This window comes from Macaca nemestrina, chromosome 17 (genome assembly GCF_043159975.1).
Source record: "Macaca nemestrina isolate mMacNem1 chromosome 17, mMacNem.hap1, whole genome shotgun sequence".
NCBI classification, from domain to species: Eukaryota; Metazoa; Chordata; class Mammalia; order Primates; family Cercopithecidae; genus Macaca; species Macaca nemestrina.
This window is the reverse complement of record NC_092141.1, coordinates 35,988,103-36,010,413: the sequence shown is the minus strand read 5'-3', so window position 1 is coordinate 36,010,413 and position 22,311 is coordinate 35,988,103. Positions and strand designations below refer to the sequence as shown.

At 42.5% G+C, this 22,311-nt stretch overlaps 1 protein-coding gene across 6 annotated transcripts in view; it reads left to right on the top strand.

The window, feature by feature from the left end:
- Positions 1-22,311, top strand: part of LOC105476767 (slingshot protein phosphatase 2) — a 306,278-nt gene that overhangs the window by 207,869 nt on the left and 76,098 nt on the right. For 4 of the 6 annotated variants that reach the window (XM_071082607.1, XM_071082604.1, XM_071082605.1 and 1 more), the window contains one exon: positions 18,560-18,663. In XM_071082607.1, coding sequence (XP_070938708.1) covers positions 18,560-18,663 — 104 coding nt within the window. The other 2 variants (XM_071082606.1, XM_071082608.1) reach the window with 2 other exon arrangements.

Sequence of the window (22,311 nt, the reverse complement as noted above, 5' to 3'; positions counted from 1 at the left end):
GCAAGTGTCAGAACCTAAGCACTGGCAGCAGTGCCCCTCCTAGATTTTGTTTGTGCATTAGTGCATGGCCCAAGGGATCTGTAATATGCATTTAAACAGTTACGAAAAGAAGAATTTGTCCAGGGACTTTAAAAAGTCAGGCAGTCCAGCGATAGTAGAGAAAACCAGGCAGTAGATTTAAAAGAGAGTCAACATACTTTACCATGCCTTTCTCTGTTCCTTGTTGTTTGATATTTGGGAATTAGTAACTTTGAGGAACTTTTAAGGGGTCCTACTAGCAAAATATTTTTTATATTTAGCCTAATAAGGCAGAAAACAGCTATAGAAGAGATGGTTTGGTAAGGAAAATTGAGAAACGTGTTTTGCAGATGGAGTTCAGTTTTTGTGACCAGTGAATTTTGAGAATTACTGGTAAGGTTGAAATAAAGTAGCACTGAACTGACTCAATTTTTGAAATAACAAAAAAACTCCTTGGTGTTCTAGTATTTGAGAATTCACTTTTAGAACCCTATTGGTGCATTGGTGGATATGCTAAAATGCGACTGTGGTGTCCTTGTTGTATAGAACAGGCAAAGAATTCAAAATGCTAGAGGGCCAGGGAGTGATGTTTTAAACAAAAACAACAAAACTTGAAAATAGGCCTATAGGCCAGGTGCAGTGGCTCATGCCTGTAATCCCAGCACTTTAGGAGGCCAAGGCAGGTGAATCACCTGAGGTCAGGAGTTCGAGACCACCCTGGCCAACATGGTGAAACCCCGTCTCTACTAAAAAGTTACAAAAATTAGGCATGGTGGCAGGTACCTGTAATCCCAGCTATTCAGGAGGCTGAGGCAGGAGAATCGCTTGAACCCAGGAGGCAGAGGTTGCAGTGAGCAGAGGCTGTGCCATTGCACTCCAGCCTGGGCAACAAGGGCAAAACTCTGTCTCAAAAAAAAAGAAAAGAAAAGAAGCCTACATTTTGACCCCTGCTCTGTAATTTACTAATTGTGTAATTGGTAAGTTTAAGCAAGTTACTCTCAAAACCTTTGTTTTCTCATCTGTGAAATGGGAAGAAGAACTTCTGTTCATCGAGTTGTTGTGAGATGGTGGCTGTAAAGTACTAGACATCATGCCTAACACAAGTTGGGCACTCAATAAATGATAGTTACAAAGTCCTCTTTTTTTTTTTTTTTTTTTTTTTTTAGAGACAGAGTCTTGCTCTTGCTCTGTCAGTTAGGCTGTTAGGCTGGAGTGGCATGATCATGGCTCACTGCAATCTCTACCTCTCGGGTTCAAGTTATTCTCCTGCCTCAGCCTCCTGAGTAGCTGGGATTACAAACGTGAGCCACCACACTGGGCCCAAACTCCTCTTTAACTTTATTTCACAGTGCTCAAACCCAACACCTAACCATAACCATGACCATCACACAACTCCCAAAGAGAATATTTTGATGGACGTGCCATTGTAACAGATTCTGAGTTTTTACAAATGAACGTTTGTGAAATAATGGTAAAGTTCTTGCCATTATAAACAACAGCTATCCAGTAGGCAGCTGATTTTATAGGTCTGGGGCTCTGATGTTAGAGCTTATCTTTTAGAGAGCCAGTTAGAGAGTTATGGCAGCTAGCCTCCAGGGTGGTCCATAGTGGTTGTTGCCTCCCAGTATTGATATCCTTGTATAGTCCCCTCCTATACTAAATAGGGCTGACCTATATTACCAATAAGATGTTGCAGAAATTATGATGTGTGTTCTCCAAAATTAAGTCACAAAGCATTGTTCTGCTACCTTGTTCTCCCTGGGATCACTCATTCTGGGGAAAGTCAGCTGCCACGTCGTAAGGACACTCAGGCAGCCCAGAGGAGAAATTTACATGGCAAAGAACTGAGGTCTCCTATCAGCAGCCATGTAAATGAGCCATCTTGGAAACAGATCCTCCAGTCCCAGTCTAGGCTTCAGATGACTGCAGCCTCTTTTTTTTTTTTTTTGAGATGGAATCTCACTCTCTCACCCAGGCTGGAGTGCAGTGGTGCGATCTCGACTTAATGCAAGCTCCGCCTCCCGGGTTCACACCATTCTCCTGCCTCAGCCTCCCGAGTAGCTGGGACTACAGGTGCCTGCCACCACACCTAGCTAATGTTTTGTATTTTTAGTAGAGACGGGGTTTCACCCTGTTAGCCAGGACGGGACTGCCTCCTCTTAAGAGACCTTAAGCCAGAACCACCCAGCTAAGCTGTTCCTGAATTCCTGATTCTCAAAAACTGTGTGACATAATAAATGTTTTTTATTGTTTTAGGCTTTTAAGTTTTAGGATAATTTGCTATGCATTAATAGATAACTAATCAGGAGTCATCAACATATAGGATGGTGATAGCCATAAGTTTGGCTAAAGACATTCAGAAGAGTGTATGTAGAAGAAGGAGAGGAGTGGTCTTCCACGAAATCATAGAAGACATCATATTTTAGAAGTTGGCAAAAGAATAGGAGCCCACAAATGAGAATGTGAAGGAATAGTCAGAAACATAGAAGGAATAATAAGAAAGTTTCAAGAAGATGGATGGTTGTTAACAATATCAAATGGTCAGACATTTGATAAGGACTGAGAAAATGTTCATTGGATTTTACAAGCAAAAGAAAATCCCAATTACAATGTATTGGAAAGTGAGTTACAAATGAGGAAGTAGAAACACTGAAACCCTACACCACTTGCCCTTCTCTACCTCTTTGGTCTCATTTTCTACCACTCATTGTTGGCTCACTACATTTCAGTGCCCCTGACCTCCTTGCTGATTCCCAAGCTAACCAGTCACTCTTCTGCCTCAGGGCCTTTACATCTGTTGCTCCCACTACCTTTTTTTAAGATGGCAAGCTATGTTGCCCAGGCTGGTTTTAAACTCGTGGCTCAAGTGATCCTTCCACCTCATCCTCCAGAGTAGTTGGGATTACAGGTGCATGCCACCACGCCCAGCTCCCCCAACTGCCTTTAATGTTCTTTTTCCAAACAGCTACATGGCTCCCTCCCCTAATTCCTACAGATCTCTGTTTAAATGTCAGCTTAGTGAAGAGATTTTCCCTGCCATATCTTATAACACAAGTAAGTATACACAGCAGCACTCCCTGTTACTCTTTCTCGCTTCATTTTTCTCCATAGCACTTACCAACATCTCATGTCTAAAATGGCAGCCACTGCTTATCTCTGGCCAGTTGTTGCTAGATGGACATGTGTGTTCACATTTCATGATTGTTCAAAAGAAGCTGGATTTTTAAGTATAATTAATTGTCAGTGGGCTGAGCTCAGTGGCTCACACCTATAATCTCAGCACTTTGGGAGGCCAAGGCAGGAGGATTGCTTGAGTCCAGAAGTTCTATACCAGCTTGGGCAACATAGCGAGACCTCATCTCTACAAAATATTAAAAAATTAGCCAGGCATGGTAGCACACACCTGGAGTCCCAGCTACTCAGGATGCTGAAGTGGCAGGACTGCGTGAGCCTATGAGGTTGAGGCTGCAGTGAGCCATGAACACACCACTGTCCTCCAGCCTAGGTGAACAGAGTGAGACCCTGCTTCAAAAAAAACTGTCAATAAATTTATGTTTCAAAGCACTTTGAAGGTCAAACAGACTCTCTGTTTTAAGGGCAGTGGATAGGGTAGGGTTACTGACAAAGGATATGGAACTGGAATGGTCAGAGAGATACCAGAGGGACTTAATGTCTTAGAAACTAAGGGGAACAGGGGCAGGGTAGTCAAAAAGGAGAAAGTGATTTGCCGGTACACATTAGGTATTAAATGAAGAGCAGAAATTGATGCTAAGCTAAAGACTGGGGGTCTTTGTCCTTAGGATCTATCACTGGGGAAATCATTGGCAAACTCAGAGTGGGGGAGGAGTTTCAGAGGAGTGGTGAGACAGAAGCAAGATGCCAGTAGGTAGAAAAATTGACTGGCAAGGGAAGAAAATGGGGACAGCAAGTATAGACTTCCTTCTTAATAAAAAGAACTTAGACTTTCAGCCGGAACTGCCATCTTCCAGTAATTCACCAAAATGACGAACACAAAGGGAAAGAGGAGAGGCACCTGATATATGTTCTCTAGGCCTTTTGGAAAACATGGAGTTGTTCCTTTGGCCATGTATATGCGAATCTGTAAGAAAGGTGATAATGTAGACATCAAGGGAATGGGTGCTGTCCAAAAAGGAATGCCCCACAAGTGTTACCATGGCTAAACTGGAGAGTCTACAGTGTGACCTGGCATGCTGTTGGCATTGTTGTAAACAAACAAGTTAAGGGCAAGATTCTTGCCAAGAGAATTAATGTGTGTATTGAGCACATAAAGCACTCTAAGAGCCAAGATAGCTTCCTGAAACACGTGAAGGAAAATGATCAGAAAAAGAAAGAAGCCAAAGAGAAAGGTACCTTGGTTCAACTGAAGCCTGCTCCACCCAGAGAAGCACACTTTGTGAGAACCAATGGGAAGGAGCCTGAGCTGCCGGAACCTACTCCCTGTGAATTCATGGCATAATAGGTGTTAACAAAATAAATAAATAAAAGACCTCTGGACTGTAATTTATAAATAAATAAGAACTTAGAACACAGGATCAAGTTAAGGTTTGGGGGCATGGAGGTTGTTTTCTTTTAAGGGTATGAGAGACCAGACTTGAGCATGTTTCCAAGCTGAGGAGAAGTAGTCACTAGAGAGAGAAAACTAGGAGTTGAGGGAATGGGACCAAAGACATAGGTGACAGCTGAATGCATCATTCTCTCAGATTGAAGGAGATAAGTCTGCAGGTGAGAGAAAGTAATTGAGAGAAATCACACTAGCTAGCCTCCATTTTCTTGGTAGTGTAGAAGGTCAAGTTAACTGTGGAAAGTTGAAGGAAATAGGAGTTGCAATGGGACTTTGGGAGAGTAGAGAGGGTTTGAAATAACAGTGGAAAAGAATAGGAGAGGGAGCTGTCCAGAGGTGTTAAGTGCCCCGCTGAGTCAAGTCAGTGTGGTTGCTGTCATCTCTGATATCCTTGCACTGAGACCGTGAATGTGCTGTGGCATCCAGAGGCATGGTTTCTTACCTCCTTAAGTGTTCAGCTGCTTTTCTTTCATTGATTCCAATGTAGAATTACTATAATTACTAAACATTTATTTAGTGTCAGGTAATGTGCTAAACAACAGAGAGTTACTGCTCAGACAGATAATAATAATAAATAACACGTCAAATAGCCATATCATTTTAAGCTGTAGTATTATGAAGGGAAATCAGGAGCAAAGAGAATAGACTGTAGGGAAACCAGTTGAGAAATAGGACATGGAGGCCAAGCGTGGTGGCTCACTCCTGTAATCGCAGCACTTTGGGAGGCCGAGGCGGGCAGATCACGAGGTCAGGAGATTGAGACCATCCCGGCTAACACAGTGAAACCCCGTCTCTACTAAAAATACAAAAAATTATCCGGGCCTGGTGGCAGGTGCCTGTAGTCCCAGCTACTTGGGAGGCTGAGGCAGGAGATGATGTGAACCTGGAAGGCGGAGGTTGCAGTGAGCTGACATCACGCCACTGCACTCCAGCCTGGGTAACAGAGCGAGACTCTGTCTCAAAAAAAAAAAAAAAAAAAGAAAGAAAGAAAGAAATAGGACATGTGGACCAGGCGCGGTGGCTCATGCCTGTAATCCCAGCACTTTGGGAGGCCGAGGCAGGTGGATCACGAGGTCAGGAGATTGAGACCATCCTGGCCAACATGGTGAAACCCCTTCTCTGCTAAAAATACAAAAAGTTAGCCGGGTGTGGTGGTGGGCGCCTGTAGTCCCAGCTGCTTGGGAGGCTGAGGCAGGAGAATGGCGTGAACCCAAGAGGCGGAGCTTGCAGTGAGCCGAGATCACACCACTGCACTCCAGCCTGGGTGATAGAGCGAGACTCCGTCTCAAAAAAAAAAAAAAGAAAGAAATAGGACATGGGACTAGGTTGGTTAGGGAAGAAAAAGCCAAAAGGAGGTTGATAGCCTAAAAAAAAACTGAGGAGTCACTAGGCGTGGTGGCTCACGTCTGTAATCCCAGCACTTTGGGAGGCCGAGGCTGGTTGATTACCTGAGGTCAGGAGTTCAAGACCAACCTGGGCAACATGGCGAAACCCCGTCTCTACTAAAAATACAAAAATTAGCTGGGTGCAGTGGCACGTTCCTGTAATCCCAGCTACTCTGGAGGCTGAGGCAGGGGAATTGCTTGAGCCCAGGAGGCAAAGGTTGCAGTGAGCCGAGATTGCACCGTTACTGGGCAACAGAGCGACACTCTGTCTCAAAAAACAAAAAAAAAAAAAAAGGAAAAATTGAGGAATCAGGGGTCTAGGAGTCTCCCTCAGCTTGAAGAGGGAGTGAACACTTGGGAATTACAAGGAGAGGGAGTTGTAATCAGAAAGTGAGAGTTTAATTTCTGAAATTAAGTCCATCAAGAACTCGTGACTTCCAGAGGGACCCTGTGAATTAGAAGTCTAAAAGGAGTGAAGGTCTTTTTTTTTTTTTTTTTTTTTGAGACGGAGTCTGGCTCTGTCACCCAGGCTGGAGTGCAGTGGCGCGATCTCGGCTCACTGCAAGCTCCGCCTCCCGGGTTTACGCCATTCTCCTGCCTCAGCCTCCCGAGTAGCTGGGACTACAGGCGCCCACCACCTCGCCCGGCTAGTTTTTTGTATTTTTTAGTAGAGACGGGGTTTCACCGTGTTAGCCAGGATGGTCTCGATCTCCTGACCTCGTGATCCGCCCGTCTCGGCCTCCCAAAGTGCTGGGATTACAGGCTTGAGCCACCGCGCCCGGCCAGGAGTGAAGGTCTTTAAAGACCAAGAGGATGGGAAATTTTGAGACAAAGTTGTTGGATGTTCATCTGTATGAACACTGAAATATCTTAAGATTATAGTAGGAATTGGGGAAATAAGATTGGACAAGATAAGGGGTAAAAAAAAAAAAAGAGTGACAAGGATATCAGAAGGTAACAGCAACAAAGAACAGAAGATGAACTTAGCCTCAAAGACACATTGCCAAGGGTGAAAGAGAATGGTCTGAAAACAGGGTTTGACACTTAGGCCAAATGCTTGAAAGCCTAATTTGCGTTTCTTCTGCAGGTGTGTTTTTAAATACCTGGGAAGGCATTTGTTGAATCATGCAAATGAAATTATTTTTCAAATGCTGAACAGTTTTTCTGAGTCAATCTCCTTTTATTTTGTTTATTTTGTTTGTAAGCAAAACAAAACAAAAAGACATGTTGGTCATGTCTCTTAGTAACCAAGACATCCAGCATTTTAAATACTGAGAAAGAACTTTTCAGGTCATTTACTTTTGGGTCCAGACAGCTTTTAAGTTTTTCCGTTTTGAAATGGTATTTAAATCTAGAGTTTAGGGCTGCAGGACCAAGAAGCTTTGTGGATTCAGTCTGTAAGGGAAATGGGTTCCTTTGAGCTGAGGCAGTTTCTCCTCTCTTTGGAGGAGGACCTTCTCAAAAACAAAACTCTCCACCGCTGTCAGTCACCAGGAGAACTAGGGTCGGTTGTGTGTTGGGAAGTTGCTTGAGACCAGTTCCTTTCCTGGGCACCTAGGTTTTTGTTTTCTGTTTTTGTTTGGGGGTGAGGGAGGTGGTGGTTATTTTTGGATGGCTACTGGAGGCAAGACTGAGGCCAAACCTTGCTAAGGTGGCCGCACAAAGAGGAAGACAAGAAGACAGCAGTGGTGTCGTGATAAAGTCTGGTCTTTTGGGTCTTAGCTCAAACTCAGAAGTGTTTTGTAGCAAGGCTGCCTGGTGTAAATCCAAGAATGGTGGCTACCTGGAGGAATGGGATAGGGTGTGTTCTTTTCAAAGGTATTCAAAAGTCAAAATTATTTTAGATCTGTGCTTGGTCTCACAAGACGTATGGTGAATTAGGCCCAACTACTTCCATTTAGAGCCCTGCCTTACACTCCTAAAGGCCCTCGAGCTCTGATCTTCCATGATTTGGTAGTACTTTAAAACTCAAACCAAAAGCTAAAAGAAAAAAAAAAAGAAGGAGAAAGAAAAGTAGAACAAGCATCATACCAAGCTTTGCAGTGGAATCCTGCCTTTATTCTCTTCAGATGAACTGACCAGTGGTGGTGGTGTTTTTTGGTTGTTGGTTGGTTGGTTGGTTGTTTGTTTGAGATGGCGTCTCACTCTGTCACCCAGGCTGGAGTGCAATGGCGCAATCTTGGCTCACTGCAGCCTCCGCCTCCCGGGTTCAAGTGATTCTCCTGCCTCAGCCTCCTGAGTAGCTGGGATTACAGGCGCATGCCACCACACCCGGCTAATTTTTTCTATTTTTAGTAGAGACGGGGTTTCGCTGTTTTAGCCAGGATGGTCTCAAACTCCTGATGTTGTAATCCACCTGCCTCAGCCTCCCAGAGTGCTGGGATTACGGGTGTGAGCCACCACGCCCAGCCTTGACCAGCAGTGTTTTTAACTGCTAGTTGTTTAAGCTATTATTTAGCAATATGTCCTGTTGTAATGACATCTAACAGAATAAAGGACTAAAGTGCTGCCCAGAGTGTCAGATGACATGGGGGCTTAAGCCTGGCCCTACTGCTAACTAGCTATGTGATTTTAGGGTAAATCAGTAAATTCTCTGGGCTTCAGTTGATATGTTAGATTCTCTGTCACAAGCTCAGAAATGTTTTGTTTTGTTTTGTTTTGTTTTTGAGACAGTCTTACTCTGTCGCCCAGGCTGGAGTGCAGTGATGTGATCTCGGCTCACTGCAAACTCCGCCTCCCGGATTCAAGCGATTCTCCTGCCTCAGCCTCCCGAGTAGCTGGGATTACAGGCACATGCCACCACGCCTGGCTATTTTTTGTATTTTTAGTAGAGATGGGGGTTTCACCATGTTGGCCAGATGGGTCTCGAACTCCTGACCTCAAGTGATCCGCCCACCTCGGCCTCCTAAAGTACTGAGATTACAGGTGTGGGCCACCGCGCCCAGCCAGAAATGAATTTTAACTATCATAAGTAAAATATTTGTCAGAAAGATGTCAGGCATCCTAATGGAAGACTAGAGGACCAAACTTAGAGAACAGATGTATGAAAGGAAAATAAATCTCAGAATCATCACCAAATCATCACCCAAATCATCACCAAGCCAAAGGGAAAAGTCAAGCTGGGAAGTGCTTAGGGCAAACCTGCCCCTCATTCTATTCCTAAAAAGATAGCTACTAAGATTTTTAAAAGCTACATACCTCCCTCACTAGGAATTGTGGACAAAGGACAGACAGAACTCAAAGTCATCCCTCCTCTGCTCAATGAGATAAATGCAAACCTGATTGCCTTCTTTGGAAAGGCTAATCAGAAACCCAGAAGAATGCAACCATTTGTCTTGTATCTTCCTATTACCTGGAAGTCCTCTCCCCACTTCAAATTATCTCGCCTTTCTTGACAGAACCAGTGTACATTTTACATATATCGATTGATGTCTCGTGTCTCCCTAAAATGTATAAAACCAAGCTGTGCCCCGACCACACTGGGCACATGTTGTCAGGACCTCCTGAGGCTGTGTCACGGGCATACATTCTTAACTTTGGCAAAATAAACTTCCTAAACTGACTGAGACCTGTCTCAGATATTTGGGGTTCAAAGGAAAGAGCTAGGGTCATTCAGGGAAGACCAGGGAGCAGGAGCAGACTGTCCCATACCTCGACACTCCCCATGTATCCAAAGCAATAGGAATAATGGGGTATGGTCCCAGGGGAAAGTTTCCAGGGGAGATTCAGATTCCAAGGGGAGAATTTCCAGCTGGCCAGATGTAAGCCACATTCCAGCTTCCTACAAAACCCCTTGCAGTTCCAGAGTTGGAAGCCACCAAAACCACATTTGAATGGATTCCCCAAAAGGAGAGTAGGGTGATATTGAAAAAGATAAATCTATTGCTGAACAGCCAAAAACAACAAATGTCAAAGCAGATGTTCCCCATCTGTAAAAACTAGAAGGTTAATTGTATGACCAGTGGTAAAATTATTGATCCTAAATTATGTCTCTGTCAGACATTTCTAAGATGCACATGGTTAAAGCAAAAATGGAATTAGAAGATCTTATCAGTAAATGAACATTCAAAATGAGCAGAACAAGTAATTTGGGTTTTTTGTTTTGTTTTTGCCTTCGATTTATGATCTGTAGTGAAATGACCAGGGAGTTTTGTCCAGATTGGAATTTGTCTCTCAGTCTTAAACAAAAAGATCCTTTTTCTCCCCTTCAGTTTTAGGAAAGGGGAAAAACAGATAGCTGCATCCTAGTGTAGTTGTGCTGGGCATTGTGCAACAGAGTTTAAGTGGAAGATTAGCTGGAACTAAGTCTGATGGTTATTGTTACTGAGTAAGAACCAGAGTCCTAAGCTCTTCTCTGCTTTGGCCAGTAATTGGTCTACTCATGTGGCCCAGTCTCTGCTTGTCTGGTGATAAGGATAGAAATAATCCTGACACTTGCATTCAGAGGCATGTGTCTGGGAAATCAATGCCCTCAGAGAGAGGATTCCAGGTATGGCTGGGCATTCTAATATTCAGTGTTTGGTCATGCTGCGGGGGTAGGGGAGGAATGTCTACTTACAGAGAACAGTACGATATTTGGGTTTGGATTTTCTCCTGTTGTATTCTGAATTCCTTTAGGATTACAGAATCACATTTTCTTCACTACCTGGAGGTGTCCTTTTGACTTTTGCAGCCAGGTTGCATACATCAAGGAATAATTACTTTTTCCTTCCTGTTTTAGGAGTTTGGCCAGATTTTTTCATTAGGCATTAGTATTGATAGCTGTGTAGTTCCTTGAACTCTGGTCTGATATTTGAAACTTTTTATTATGAAATTCCCTGTCTGTGGTGTGGTCACACCAAGTGAGAACATGAATTCCTTTCCACCTAGTGGGGTTGACAGAAGCTGTCCTAGCACCTTGAATCTGAAAATTAACTAAGCAGAGAAAGCTTATCAGGAGGGGAAAAATATTGGGAGCGTGGAATGTATTTGAAAGTTTTTGCTAGATGAGTATTCTTCAAGACGAAAGTATGAGTTCAGATTATGTGTGGTACTTGAAATTAACGTAAATACCAACCACTCACCTTGTGCAATAATATTGCATGCAGCCAATATTACACAATAATATGCCTGCTGATTTTGGCTTCAAGCAGAATTTTCAAACCAACTCCAGAGTTTGGCATTACAAACATTATAAACATGAAAATCTGTTTCCTTCATTTTAGTATAACATCTACTTTCTGCCACTTGATTTCTCATAGTAAATGAGCCATTTCTTGTATGTGTGCATGTAGAACAGTGGAATTTCTATCCAACTGACGTTCAGCAATTAGGCCAGGTATGTTGTTGCTTTGTTTTGCTTTCTTGACCTTCCTGCTGGTCATGGATGATCACCCTGGCCACATTCCTCAAAGATTATTTCAACCTCAGAACAGTTAAGTATTTTCTTCCCTTAGTTGACCTTTTCCTCCACACTTTTTAAGAAGAAACTACCAGTTAACAAATGTTGTACTTTAGGAAGTGATTTTGATCAGAAGGGATTGTCACAGAGCACTTTCCCAAATATTTTTAAGGCTGAGTACTCTTTCCTCAATATTTTGAGACTGAGATGCCACCGTCATTCCCAGCAGATATTATAACTTGCTCTACTGTCTGGATTCATCTCTCAGACATGTTCTTTATCCCCCTCAGTATGGTCTTTCTGTTTATGGCCTTGTTGGGAAAGTGCTGGGGAAAATGAGAAGAGTTGGAATCCAAATGGATTTCAGTAGTTTTCTCTCACTCCTGTACTCTACCTTTTTTTTTTTCTTTTTTTTTTTTTTTTTTTTTTTTGAAATGGAGTTTCACTCTGTTGCCCAGGCTGGAGTGCAGTGGCATGATCTCAGCTCACTGCAAACTTCACCTCCAGAGTTCAAGCAATTCTCTTGCCGCAGCCTCCCAGGTAGCTGGGATTATAAGCGTGTGCCACCACACCTGGCTAATTTTTATATTTTTAGTAGAGACGGAGTTTCACCATGATGGCCAGGCCGGTCTCGAACTCCTGGCCTCAAATGATCCACCCTCCTTGGCCTCCCAAAGTGCTGGTATTACAGGTGTGAGCCAACACACCTGGCTGATTTTTGTATTTTTAGTAGAGATGGGGTTTCACCATGATGGCCAGGCTGGTCCTGAACTCCTGGCCTCAAGTGATCCACCCTCCTTGGCCTCCCAAAGTGCTGGGATTACAGGCATGAACCACCACACTCAGCCCCTGTACTCTACTTTTAAATTCCATTCTGTTGAAAAGATGTATACGGAAGACATTGCATTTCGTCTACCATAAACTATATCATAAAGCGAAAACAACATGGTAGAGAATGATTCGGAACATAAGCTTTCAAGTCAACTCTTGGTTTGAATCCTTGCTCTGAGGCTTGCTAGGCTTACTAGCTGTATGATCTTAAGCAAGTAATTTATGATCTCTGAGCCCTCAGTCTTTTACTAGTACCTACTTCATAGAATTGTTAGGAAGGTTAAATAAAGTAGTGTAAAATGCACCCAGCATACAGTAGATATATAGTTGAGTTAGCTATTATTAGCTCATTATATATACATACACACACATATTTACATATATATACACACACATATATATACATATATATATATATTTCTTAACCAGGGCTGACTTTCCCCTTGTTGAGCAAGCAGTCTATGGCAAAGAGAAGCATAGATGTTTTTAAGTTATAAAGACTCTGGAGGACTTCACTGTCACGAGTGCTCTATTAGAAAGGTGATCCTGTCATATTTGTATCAAGCAGCTAATTATTCTCTTTAGATCAAGAAAATAGTATTCTCTTTATCTCATTTATTCCTTACTGTAGGGGTTCTTAAGTCCTTTGGGGTTATATTTAACTTAGGCATCTGTAATCACATACAAATGACTTCATAGAGTTTACTGCTGTTCTGTTTCTGTGCTAGACTCTACAGAACTAGTCAATTCAGAAACATGAAAAAGTTTTCACCTGCCTTTTTAAAGAACAGATTTTTTTTTTTTTGAAACGGAGTTCCACTCCGTCGTCCAGACTGGAGTGCAGTGGTACAGTCTCAGCTCACTGCAACCTCCACCTTCCAGGTACCAGCAATTCTCTTGCCTCAGCCTCCCTAGCAGCTGGGATTACAGGCGCCCGCCACCACGCCCGGCTAATTTTTTTGTGTTTTTAGTAGAGACGGGATTTTGCCATGTTGGCCAGGCTGGTCTCCAACTCCTGACCTCAGGTGATCCACCCGCCTTGGCCTCCCAAAGTGCTGGGATTACAGGCGTGAGCCACTGCACCCAGCAAGAACAGACTTTTAATTAGACAACTGACAACTCCATGTCAATTGAATTTTTAAGCAACTATTTCAGAAAGACATATTTACATAATAAATCTTTTATTATTCTGGCAAGATATACCAACATTTTACCTTACACAAAAGTATATGCAATTAAATTTACATATAATTTTCTTCAGATGCAAATAAAGCATTTAATTTTCAAGTGGAATTTTATCTCCCTAAACTCTGGTGGTGGTTTTAAATTTTGTTTTATCACTTCCATGCTATGAATTTTTTTCTGTTATGATAAGAGATTTTTGTAATCAGCCACACACTTATTTCTGGTCCCCTTGTGACCAACAGAATGTCACTTTTTTGATAACTGAGGGGTCATAACCTGGGGCCACAGAATAAAGAGGATTGATTATACCATCCAGATTGTCTGCCACAAGTCTCTGGGAGCCTATATTGCACCTATTATAATAGTATTAAATAGTAGTCTCGGGCCGGGCGCTGTGGATCACACCTGTAATCCCAGCATTTTGGGAGGCCAATTTAAGGCCAATTTTGGGCGGATCATTTAAGGTCAGGAGTTCCAGACAAGCCTGGGCAACATGGTGAAACCCCATCTCTACTAAAAATACAAAAATTAGCCAGGTATGGTGACATATGCCTGTAGTCCCAGCTGCTTGAGAGGCTGAGGCATGATAATCGTTTGAGCCCAGGAGGCAGAGGTTGCAGTGAGCCAAGATCTCACCATTGCACTCCAGCCTGGGCGACAGAGCAAGACTCTATCTCAAAAAAAAAAAAAAAAAAAAAAATAGTAGTCTATTGGCCTACCTTGTGCATTTTGTTCCATCAGAAAAATTTATTGACATTTGTGTTTCAAATAGGAAAGCCTCTTATGTGTGAATTTGTGATATTTATACTATATGTGAGTTTGGTTCCTGACCTTTCTTTTATAATCAGGAGTTTTCAGAGTCCAGGTGGCTTTGAACTAACCAATGGCCTTTGTTTAGCTCCTTAACCCTTACTTTGAGAAAGCCCTACATACATTTTAAATAACACATTTAGATATGCTTTAAAGCAAGAATGTACTTAGATATGCTTTAAAGCATAAGCAACAAATATATCTATAAAAAAAACAGTATTACTGAACTCCAAAAACCAGGAAGTTCTTAAAATAGTGTTTGTCAAAGAGAAACTACCTATCTTACAAAAGGAATGACTGAAGTATGTTCAATTGTTTTAAACTGTTCAACAAATACACACACTTCTTTTGTAGATGTAGCAAACTCCTTTGTTTACTGGAACCTACAGTGTCCAAAGCTGTTACTTTGCCTGGTGAATAGGTAGAGTATTTAACCTTTATTTTTAAAATATTTTCATTTAGTAAAGCAACAGTTGCTGTGTTGGCAAAAGTGTGAATTTCATTTCCTGTCTGTGGTGTAGCCCACTCATCCTGTCACTCAGACATTTTGTTTTAGGTTGTTCCCGTAATGTGAGTGGAACAGAGTGACCCACAGTAGGGTGGCATGTGAACATCACGGACGTAACAACAGACAAGGCTTGTGCAACAGACCACAAGAGAGCAATGCTTTATTTAAAGATGAAAACAAAACAAAATCAAGACACCCCCACACCCAGCCAGCATGCAAATTTTTAAAGTGACATTTGTTTATTCTTTTGTTTTTAGAAGACATGTTTCAGTCTATTTGGCAGGTTACCTCAAAGGTTTTATTAGCTTCATGGACTTTATTAAAGGATAAAATTGAATCAGTGTCTGATAACGTTATAGAGGTGATTTAATTTCATTTGCTAATCTATCAAACATTTTAAAGTCCATTAATCTGCCACATATATTGAGTTCTATAATGATTATTTTTACATGTGAGACTTGTCCTAAATTACAGTTTCTGCTACAGTGACAGGACAGATATACAGTGTGGAAAAAACCTGGGATAAATTCATTCATCCATCACCTATTGTTCAAGCAGCTAATATGTGCCTTACACTGTTTCCAGTGCTGCAGCTACAGTGATGCGCAAAATTAAGTCCTTGCTCTCATGGAGCTTATATTCTACTATAGGAAGGTAACCACAAGTATGCACGTGAATAAATATAATTTTAGTTTATGATAAATATTCTAAAGGAAACAAAACAGAACAACAGGATAAAGTATGATTGGAATTGGGGGAAGGAGCAGTGATATTGGAGCTGAGACTTACATAGTAACAGGCCACAAGAAAAGTATTCCAAGTAGAGAACAGAGAGCACAAAGGCCCTGAAACATCGAAGAAACAGAAAGAAGAATCACAGATCATGGTAAACAAAAGGGGAGATGATGTAAGATCAAAGGAGTAGTCCTGTAGTATGTTACAGGGCCTTGAAGACCAAGCTAAAGACTGGCTTTTTTATTTATAAGTACAAAAGGAAGCCTTTGGAGGGTTTTAAGCAGGGAAGTGACACTGTATGATCTATATGATTTTTAAGTCACTCTGGTTGCTGTTTGATGAGTAGATGATGGAGGGCAGAAGTGGTTGCAGATAGACCTGTTAAGAAGTTTTTTTGTTTTTGTTTTTTGTTTTCATACAGTGCCTGGGGTTTGTTTCACTTCAGGGGCAAGGTAAATGGGTGAGGATGTAGAAGAAACAAAATTTGCCACAAATTAAAGCTTGAATGTGATGGGAACACGGGGCCTTATTATAGTATTCCCTCTACTTTTGTGTATGTTTGACATTTTCTGTAGTAAAAGGCTTTTTTAAGAAAAACTTTTTAAATAGTGGTCCAAGTAAGGAATGATGGTGCCATGGACCAGTGTGATAGTGGTGATAGGAATAAGTGGGCAGGTTCAAGATATATTTGAAAGTAAAGCTGGCCGGGTGCGGTGGCTCACGCCTGTAATCCCAGCACTTTGAGAGGCCGAGACAGGTGGATCACGAGGTCAGGAGATTGAGACCATCCTGGCTAACACGGTGAAACCTCGTCTCTACTAAAAATACAAAAAAATTAGCCGGGTGTGGTGGCGAGCGCCTATAGTCCCAGATACTCGGGAGGCTGAGGCAGGAGAATGGCATGAACCCAGGAGGCGGAACTTGCAGTGAGCCAAGATCGCACCACTGCACTCTAGCCTGGGTGACTGAGTGAGACTCCGTCTCAAAAAAAAAAAAAAAAAGTAAAGCTCACAGGACTTGCTAATGGATTAGATATATATTATAGGAAGGAAAGACACTAAGGATGACTATTAGGTGTTTTACCTAAACAACTGGAAGAATGAGGCTGCAGAACGAGGCCAGAGATTGACTTGAGGGTAGGAGAACTCAAGAATTTAGTTTTGGCAACATGAATTTAACATGCCAATTAAGATTTCCAAGTGGAAATATTGAGTAGACAATGTCATTTACAATCCGCTAGCTAACCTTCAATAGCAGTGCTATACTCAAAAGCAATTTAGAATCCCCTATTAAGTATTTCTAAACTTGGCCTTCGTGAGTTAAGTTCTATCCTTTCAGATTCTGTGAGAAACTTGATGGATAACTTGAAAGGCTTATTTAGTTTATTGATATGAAATAACTTAGATTTATTTTCTGGTTATATATGGGTATCCACTAGTTTTTTTTTGCTTTTTTTTTTTTTTTTTTTTTTTAAAGAGACAGAGTCTTGCTCTGTCACCCCAGCTGGAGTACAATGGCGCCATCATAACTCACTATAATCTCGAACTCCTAGGCTCAAGCGATCCTCCCACCTCACCCTCCTGAATAGCGAGGACTACAGGCATGTGATACCACCCCCAGCTAATTTTTAAAATATTTTTTTGGAGATGGAGTCTCACTGTGTTGCCTAGTCTAGTCTCAAACTCCAAGCCTCAACCAGTCCTCTTGGCTTGGCCTCCCAAAGCACTGGGATTACAGGCATGAACCACTGTGACTAGACCAGTAATTTTATTTTGAAGAGCCGCTATCCTCAGCAGTAATTCTGCACCTTTATTATCATCTTGTGAATGACAAACTCCAGTGGGTTAAACACACTTCCTGCCCACTACTTCTTTTCACTGAGTATGGGGATGCAAGTTGGCAGTAGTAAAATTTTGAGGTAATACTTTACTGTGGTGTATATTTTAAACATAAATCTTTTTTGCAAACTTTGGACCTATTATTAGTAGCTAAATATTGTAACATACTTCACATCTGATTAGGACAGTATTGAAACATCATTACTGATAACCTTCTACTAATCTACTTATAACTAATATTTATTAAGGGCTTTTTGCTGTATACTAGGCACCACTTTAAGATGCTGTGTTCTCATTGGCTCTTCACAACAACTTCATTTTATTATCCCTGTTTTACAGATAAGGAAATTTAGGCCTACTCTGGTAGGAGGAAGTAAAGCTAGGATTCAAACTCAGACATTCTGGTTTCAGAGCCTCCGCTCTTAACTGCCGCCATGTAATGTATATAGAATATCGTAAGTTTTGGCTGGGCTCAGTGGCTCACACCTGTAGTCCTAGCACTTTGGGAGGCCAAGGTGGGTGGATCACATGAGGTCAGGAGTTCAAAACCAGCCTGACCAACATGGTAAAACCCCGTCTCTATTAAAAATACAAAAATTAGCTGGTCATAGTGGCTCACTCCTGTAATCCCAGCTACTCAGGAGGCTGAGGCAGGAGAATTACTTGAACCTAGGAGGTGGAGGTTGTTGCAGTGAGCCAAGATCGCACCACTGCACTCCAGCCTGGCAACAGAGTGAGACTCCCATCTCAAAAAGAAAAAAAAGAAGAATATTGTAAGTTTTGTTTCAGAAAACTTATCTAGAGGATGGGCACGGTGGCTTACGCCTGTATTCCCAACACTTTGGGAGGCCGAGGTGGGCGGATCATTTGAGGTCAGGAGTTTGAGACCAGCTTGACCTATGTAGTGAAACCCTGTCTACTGATATACAAAAATTAGCCAGGCATGGTGGCGGGCGCCGGTAATCCCAGCCTACTCAGGAGGCTGAGGCAGGAGAATCGCTTGAACCCAAGAGGCAGAGGTTGCAGTGAGCCAAGATTGCGCCACTGCACTCCAGCCTGGGCAACAGAGCAAGACTCCCTTTCACAAAAGAAAAAGAAAGAAAACTTGTCTAGAGTAGGCAGGAGTGTATGCGTGAGTAACCACAGCCTCTCTTGATTATGTTTTTACTTCGTTCCATGAAGTTGGAACTTTGGAATAGGGAAGAGAGAATCCTAAAGTGGTTATCCATCCTATCCTTTGATTTCCTTTCCTAAATAATATATTTTCTTTTGACTTTTTCCTTGTAGCATCAGCGAGAGCTTTCTAACTGTCAAAGGTGCTGCCCTTTTTCTACCACGGGGAAATGGCTCATCCACACCAAGAATCAGCCACAGACGGAACAAACATGCAGGTAACGCTGGCATATATACTATTTCTTTCTTGGTAACTATATCTTGTGTTACATTCTAAAAGGCTGATTACCTCATCCCCATCTCTTCAGAAGTTCTTTAAATGGTGAAAGAAAGTGTTGTACTGTGCTGTAATCACTTTTCTTTTACCCTCAGAGACCATTTTTTTAGCACTTAGCAAACTAAGTCTTTTACACTTAGTAGATGTTCAATACATTTTTGTTAGATTATAAGAAGGTACCAAAATACTCTAATGAAGCTATATGAAACTTCTCAGTTAAGATTGAGATTTTTTTGTTTCATTTTGTTTTTTTGAGACGGAGTCTCACTTTGTCAGGGTGGAGTGCTGTAGCATGATCCCACATCACTGCAACCTCCACCTCCTGGGGGCGATTCTTCTCCCTCAGCCTCCTGAGCAGCTGGGACTACAAGCGCCCACCACCACACCCACCTCATTTTTGTATTTTTAGTAGAAACACGGTTTCACCATGTTGGCCAGGCTGGCCTCGAACTCCTAACCTCAGGTGATCCACCTGCCTCAGCCTCCCAAAGTGCTGGGATTACAGACTTGAGCCACCGTGCCCGGCCAAGGTTTTTTTTTTTTTTTTTTTTTTTTCGAGACCCTCACTCTGTCGCCGAGGCTGGAGTGGAATGGCGTAATCTCAGCTCACTGCAACCTCCGCCTCCCGGGTTCAAGCAATTCTCCTGCCTCAGCCTCCCAAGTAGCTGGAACTACAGGCATGCACCACCACGCTCAGCTAATTTTTGCATTTTTAGTAGAGATGGGGTTTCACCATGTTGGCTAGGCTGGTGTCAAACTCCTGGCCTCAGGTGATCTGCCCGCCTCGGTTATCCAAAGTGCTGGGATTATAGGCGTGAGCCCTCGCGCCTGGCCCTCAGTTAAGGTTTTGAGTGTTCAGGTTAAAAATGTTCAGGTGGGCCAGGCACATTGGCTCACAGCTGTAATCCCAGCATTTTGGGAGGCTGAAGCAAGAGGATTGCCTGAGTCGAGGACTTTGAGACTGGCCTGGGCAAGATAGTGAAATCCCATCTCTACAAAAATTAAAATTAAAAAAAAATTAAATTAGCCAAGTGTGGCCGGGCACAGTGGCTCACACCTATAATCCCAGCATTTGGGCAGGTTGAGGCAGGTGGATCACCTGAGGTCAGAAGTTCGAGACCAGCCTGGCCAACATGGTGAGACCCTGTCTCTACTAAAATACAAAAATTAGCTTGGCCTGGTGGCACATTCCTATAATCTCAGCTGTTCTGGAGGCTGAGGCAGCAGAATCACTTGAACCTGGGAAGCGAAGGTTACAGTGAGCCGAGATCATGCCAACCTGGGCAACAGAGCAAGACTTGGCTTCAAAAAAAGAAAATTAGTGAATTGTGGTGGTGTACACCTGTGGTCCCAGCTACCTGGGAGGCTGAGGTGGGAGGGTCACTTGAGCCTGGGAGGTTGAGACTGCAGTGAGCCATCTTTGCACCACTGCACTCCAGCCTTGGTGACAGAGTCGGACCCTGTCTCAAAAAAAAAAAAAAAAAAAAGAGCCAGGCACGGCTCGTGCCTGTGATCCCAGCACCTTGGGAGGCCAAGGCGGGTGGATCACCTGAGGTCAGGAGTTTGAAACCAGCCTGGCTAACATGGCTAAACCCCATCTCTACAAAAAATACAAAAATTAGGCCTGGCATGGTGGCTCATGCCTGTAATCCCAGCACTTTGGGAGGCCGAGACGGGCAGATCACAAGGAGATCAAGACCATCCTGGTGAAACCCTGTCTCTACTAAAAATACAAAAAAAATTAGCCGGGTGTGGTGGTGGGTGCCTGTAGTCCCAGCTACTCAGGAGACTGAGGCAGGAGAATGGTGTGAACCCGGGAGGTGGAGCTTGCGGTGAGCCGAAATCGCACCACTGTGCTCCAGCCTGGGTGACAGAGTAAGACTCCATCTCAAAAAAAAAAAAGGAAAAGGAAAAGAAATACAAAGATTAGCGGGCATGGTGGCACGCACCTATAGTCCTAGCTACTCAGGAGGCTGAGGCAGGAGAATTGCTGGAACCTGGGAGACGGAGGTTGCAGTGAGCTGAGATCGTGCCACTGTCCTCCAGCCTGGGCGACAGAATGAGACCCCGTCTCAAAAAAAAAAAAAAAAAGTTTAGCTGTTCCCTTGAATCTTATTCAGAGTTACTTCAACTAATCAAAGATTCAATTTCTGATTTCTTTCTGCTCTCTAGTGATGGTATGAGGAGGAGAATGATACAGAATATACTAAGATAAACTTTTTGCTGTGATAATGAGTTATTACGTCACATATTAAAGTGCCAGTGTCTACTACTTGACTGTATACACTAAAAAGACTGGAAATTTAACCCAGAGGACTTCTATAAACAAAGAGGCATCAAATAAACAAAGAATGAGTATAAGCTCTGGTTTTGAAATATCAACTAACAGTAGTATATGCATTGTATTATTTTATATTGGATTTCTCTAAAATCAGGAACACCTGTGGTGATGACGTTTAAAAAGAACCGTAGAAAATGTGTCCTAGGGAGAGAGATCTCCAGGTGTAGAATATCCACAGTTTAAGAAGATAACCTGATGCTTCTCTTCTACCGGCAGACCTTATTTATCATTTTGGGGAAAAAAAATAAAAGCTTGAGGACACTAATCCTGATCAATAGTATACAAAGAGGCAGATTGCTTGTTGTCATAAATGTGACACTTTGACTACTTGTGACCTCCAGGAGTGGGAAAAAAAATTGTAATTACTAAGAAAGGAACAAAGACTACAATAACCTTAAGTGTTTAGGTCAGAGGTGAAAGCCAAAAATATTGGATCCCATTGAGCCAGTAATTGAGCATAGCTTTAGTGAGATAATATCTGCTATTTTAGTGGCTGCCCTGCTACTTGTCTGGGCCGTCACCTAGTTGCAATTGTGGCAGCTCAGAATTGTAATCCATTTTGTTTGGACAATATTTTCCTCCTACCAGAACTCTCCAGCCATGGAAAATTTTTTAGAGTAAGGGAGGAAATAACCTCTTTTGGAAATTAGCTTGGATTGCACTTTCTAAAACCTTCCTCCCCAGTGTCCAGTACTGGAGGTCGGGTAGGGGAGGACGCTTCCCCAAAACACTTGAATGTGCGGAAGAAGTATGCCCACTAAGCTTTTTATTTCTTTTTAGTGTGGATATTTATCCCTTACAGTAAAAAGAAGACAAATTATTGGTTTAAATCCAGTTTGACTAGGATGTTGGGCAAATTACTCTATGGCATGTAATAGTTAATGGGGTCAATGGCTTTTAAAGCTCCTGGCACTGGTTGGCATTTTTCTTTGGTCAAACTTCTACACTCAGCTGCCACCCAGGTTTCTGCTTGACATCGTTCACTTAGCTTTCCTCATACTAAAAAGAAAAGCAGATTTAACACAAGCTGAATGGACTTGATTTGTGATCCAGACCGGAACAGATGAGGCAGTGCGAGTATAAACTTGGCTTACAAGAGCCAGGCTGTCACATAAAGTGAAGCTGTCTTGGCCAAGCCCACAGTAACTGCAAGTTGATGGCAGAATTGAGAGCAGGTCAAGGGCTTACCGTGTCTAGTTGTATTTCCTTATGCGTGTTTCTTGAACTAGTTAGAATTTTTTAACTGGC